This window comes from Egretta garzetta, unplaced genomic scaffold, assembly GCF_000687185.1.
Source record: "Egretta garzetta isolate BGI_Z169 unplaced genomic scaffold, ASM68718v1 scaffold79, whole genome shotgun sequence".
NCBI classification, from domain to species: Eukaryota; Metazoa; Chordata; class Aves; order Pelecaniformes; family Ardeidae; genus Egretta; species Egretta garzetta.
This window is the reverse complement of record NW_009260791.1, coordinates 5771076-5775743: the sequence shown is the minus strand read 5'-3', so window position 1 is coordinate 5775743 and position 4668 is coordinate 5771076. Positions and strand designations below refer to the sequence as shown.

General features: G+C 49.6%; 1 protein-coding gene across 1 annotated transcript in view; it reads right to left on the bottom strand.

The window, feature by feature from the left end:
* Positions 1 to 1515: 1515 nt before the first annotated feature.
* Positions 1516 to 4668, bottom strand: part of NFKBIA (NFKB inhibitor alpha) — a 17680-nt gene continuing 14527 nt past the window's right edge. Inside the window, exons 4-8 of the mRNA XM_035902041.1 lie at positions 4437 to 4545; positions 3728 to 3938; positions 3144 to 3232; positions 2772 to 3032; positions 1516 to 2250 (exon numbers count right to left, since the gene is read on the bottom strand). Of these exons, the coding sequence (XP_035757934.1) occupies positions 2203 to 2250; positions 2772 to 3032; positions 3144 to 3232; positions 3728 to 3938; positions 4437 to 4545 (718 nt within the window). The 3' untranslated portion in view covers positions 1516 to 2202. The remainder of the gene's footprint in view (positions 2251 to 2771; positions 3033 to 3143; positions 3233 to 3727; positions 3939 to 4436; positions 4546 to 4668) is intronic.

Sequence of the window (4668 nt, the reverse complement as noted above, 5' to 3'; positions counted from 1 at the left end):
TCTATGATTTTTCTGTTTCCCACTATGGCAATGTCGTGTTTAGTCAAGAATGGCTGAAAGTCACTTGGGAATCTTTGCTGGTGAAAAATCTGTAGCAGCAGATGGATGAACTCCCCCAGTCCCTGTCCCCAGCTTAGATTTAGCGGTCATTCAGAGTGCAGGGTGAGTCCCCAGGAAGGGTTTGGCAGATTCTCACCCAGCCCCACACTTGGAAAACTTTGCAGGTTTGCCATGCAGGCATGGCCCTGTCTGCCAGGAGGAAGTTTCAGCTCATACACCTGGGCTGTGCTCATGCAACAAGAGTGGAAGGGAAATAAAAATGACTCAGGATGACAATTTTATATAATTGTTTCCACGATGGCCTTTGGCTCCCATGCAAATCAGGAAGCACCCAGCAAGCTGTGGTGCTCTTCCTCATACCAGAGAGCCCTCCTTAGAGCAGGCGGTGCGTCAGGAGCCCCTTGGGAAGAGCAGGGCAGAAAAGGGAATGGGTGTCCCTGTGCAGTCTGGAGCCATGGCCTTCTCTGGCGGGGTGGAGCCGGGGCAGGTGCCAGCAGCACAGAAGTCCCCTGGCCAACACTCTTGGCAGAGCTCCGTCCTGCATCAGCAGCTCTGCCGCACCTTGTCCCCTGCCCAGGGGGTGAGAGCACAGAAGGAACGGGGGCACAGTCACCCTTCACACAACCCATCCTTTACGTGGTCGCACAACGGGCTAAAATCTGGGGCTAAAATTAGTCCAGCACTGGGATGTGCTGCCAACAGATAATCAGGTGCAGGTGAAGATTTGAGCAAAGTGACTCCATCTGCCTGAATGCTGGAGAAGAAACACACAGGGCTAACTGAAGCAGGCTAAAGCCACATCCTTCACCACTGTGAATTGGACAAGGAGAGCTGCAGCTCCTGCAGTGGGGAGGGAGGGAGGCCCTGTGCCTGAATTTCAGGGGTGGAAGGCAGCAGCACGTGTTCCCAGGCGTGTGCTCCCTCTTCCCGTGGAAATCCCCTTTGGAAAATCCGAAGGTGTCAGAGTTCAAACTGGAGCCGAGCCGGGTGATAAATGAGAGGGCGGGCAGACACAGAGCTGTGCTGCAAACCTCCAGCCTCCCCCAGCAAGTCCCAGCAAGAGCTGCTGCATATTGGAGCTGGAACCGAAGGTGCCACGCGGGTGGGTGGGTGCCGCCACAGACAGCCTCAAAACCCCTCTCTAGCGGTTGGGTGGCCCGGTGCTTTGGTGGTAGAGGGGGAATCCCAGCCCCCTGACCCGCTCGCCGCAATGGGCGCAGGAAACGACACCTACGTCTGCTTCCAAAATTAGCTGCAGCAGAAGGGCTGCGAGCTGCTTAGCTGTCTTACCGCTGTCGAGGTGAACCCCCTAAAACCCTGGAACCTGCGGCTCCATCAGTCTACCAGGTGTTAAATGTTTCTTAAAAAGCAAACCAGGTGGATTCCCATGTATCTCGGGACAATGAGGTGGGTGATGAACCGTTTCACAGACCAGGCACAGTAATTTGACTTTTTTTAATAAATACGTATCTCACATGTACCAAAATAATTATAAACAAAAATGTACATTATTTACACAATATACAATTGCTAAAAAGCGTAGCAATTATGACACACATGGTGTGAAACACAAAGTTTCCAATGCCCACAGTTAACATTATTGCTACCTTTCTCCTAACAGCCAGGAGGTCACCAGTCCCTTGGTTTGCCTCCTCTCGCCTGGGACAGCCCACCGAGCGCATCTGAGGTCAGTCAGCAAGGCCGGGGAGGACCACCAGCCCAAGACAAATTGACACAAATTGACAGTCTCTGAGAAGGTGGGGTGTTGGTATGAGCCTGCCTGGCCGTGAGAGGACACGCGTTCCTTGTGGTACCTAACGCCACAAGATAGCTCTCTGTAACTAGCAGGTTGGATGTCCAGTCTGTTACTGTCGTAGGGTTGAGAAGATTGGCTATGTGGCTCTGTATCAGGTGGTGTGAATAATCACAGATCTCTACCGATGTTATACATCCCGCTCCTGTACTTAAACACAGGCCAGGACCTGGAATCATCCCACTACAAGTACGTGCTCCTTGCTGGGACGTGCAGCACTTCCCTCCTGGATTTTCCCTCCACGTCACGACTTTCTTTTTAAGTGAAGAAAGTCAGTCCTTCTTCTATACATATGTACACAGTCACTTCTTTTCACAGAGAGCTCTGCTTTAAAATGCCAGCTGTCGTCCTCCAATAAGGCAGTCATCATACATAAGCTAGAAGAAAAAACAAAAGGCTGTTAATGCAAAACTCTTACTGGGAGTATTGTATCTACTCTGGGATAACTGCCAAATTCTGCATGCCCTGACTTTGGGCGGTGTATAGAATTTCCACACCAAAATGATTACGTTTGCCATTTAACGGCACTGAGAACGTTAGAAAAACAAATGCTGGGGAGGAGAAAACCACCCATTAACTTGAATTTTAACTCATGAGGTTCTGTAGGTGCCAGCAACAGAACGACGTTCGCAACTCATGTCACGTGAAGTTAACCTCTGTTCCCTCATGTATTTTTTACATTTTATTCTTATTCTATTTATATGCTTGCCCCAACTGCCATCCTTCTGACGTCTTGACAGTGTAACCTTACTTTATGGGCTATTTATACCCATTAGCTATATAGGTAAGAGGTCACTGGAGCGGCACCACCAAAAAAAAAAAAAAAAAAAAAAAACCAAACCAACTACAAAGGGCAGGATTTTCCCTTTCTCTTGAAAAGGTGCAAATAGCTACTTACTTCATCCTCTGTGAATTCAGGCTCTGATTCGCTGCTCTCCTCGTCCTCACTTTCTGGCAACATCTGCAGGTCAGCTGTGGTCAGCTGCTTCAGCTGTTCCTGGATGCTGGAGTTGTCTCTCCCCCACGTGAGCTGGTAGGGGGAATAGCCCTGGTAGGTCACTTTGTTCACATCAGCCCCGTGTTTCACCAGAAGCGACACCAGGTCTGAATTCTGCAGGTCGACAGCCAAATGTAGCGCCGTTCTGCCATTGCATGGCTCCTGCGGGAAAATAACACGGGGTTTGGAACATTAGGAGAGCCAGAGCCAGACTTGTTGATTCTTACAACTACACAGCCCTGCTCAGTTAAATTCACAGTATACGTTACATACCTGAGCATTTACATCTGCTCCCAAAGACAGCAAGTATTCGACAATAGCCAGGTATCCTTGAATAGATGCCAAATGGAGACACGTATGTCCTGCAAAACACAAAGGAAGGTAAGATTTGAGTAAGTGTAACCTAATGCCCTATTATTCAATTAAAAGTCAAGATGCTAGGAACAGGACAATATCCAAGTTTGCGATTCATCCATGGCAAAAGGGTGTTTTCCAGAAGAGCTTTCCAGCTTCCAGTACGTATGAATAACAGGGCTGGATTTTGGAAAGATTTCCTAGAGGCTTTATTCCAGTGTTTACTGCAACTTATTTTCACAAAAACCTCCTGGAACTCTGCAAAAGTACTCACTAAAAATACAAAATTCAAAGCCATGATGGCCAATAATCAACAGTGAGGAGGCCTACAAGACAGTGACGTTTTAAAGAATTCAGACACTGCTGTGTGCTTTGGGCTCCTCAGCTCTCAGATGGGCATAACAATCCTTCTCCACCTCTCCAGAGATCTTTGAGCTCTATGGGACAACAACTCTGCCCTCAGTACAGCACACCCACATCGATGTACAGCAGCGTGCCCGTACCATTGTAGTTGGTCGCCTGCAGGACAGCGAGGAGGTGGTGCGGCTGGCAGTACTGCGTGAGGACGCTGACGCTCCTGAGGGAGCCCTGCTGGCAGGCAATGTGCAGGGGGGTGTTTCCTCGGAAGTCCCTGATTTCCAGGTCGCATCCAGCCTTCAGAAGATGCTCAGCAATTTCAGGCTGATCGGTGATCACTGCCAGGTGAAGAGGAGTCTGCAGGCAAAAGAGAAAATGCAGACCTGTAAGTTACAGCACAAACTTGGCAGCAATGTCTGGACAAACAGACCCCTCAACCGCTTGGCAATTTGTGCCCCCAGTGAAAAAACACAGCCCAGGAACTCAGTCCTTTATGCTTCCCGACATATTGTAGAGCTGCCCTTTAGTCTGGAAGTGATGAACTGAGGGCTCTCCGGATACCAAACAGTCAATCCATATGAAGGGTGTCATTAACATCCCAATAAAGAGGGATGGAACCCATTGCATCATATTTGAAAAATGCGGGTGTTAAATGCCACTCTCGAAAGGTGAGGCAGCGTTGTGCTAAGGCTGGCTGGAGCCAGCTGGGGACTTGCCTGGATGTAGGCTTTGATTTAATATCCATCAACTTAAAAAAAAAAAAAAAAAGGAATTTTTCTGGGGGGAATTCCCCAGGGGGCTTTTGTGGGGGTGGCAGGGGCTGATCCGTATTCGGGGCTGCAGCGGTGAAAGTACCTGGCTGAGGTTGTTCTGGAAGTTCAGGAAAGCACGGTCCCCGGCCGCCTGCCGGATCACCTCCAGGCTCAGGGCTTTTTCCTCGTGAATAATCGCCAAGTGGAGAAAACTGCAGGGGGGGAAAAAAAATAATTAATAAATGAAACGACCCACGTTAAAACCCCCAAATCCCCCGGGCGGGCAGAGGAGCGAGGTGGGCCCGGGGCAGGGTCATGCGCGGGTGTCACAAGCC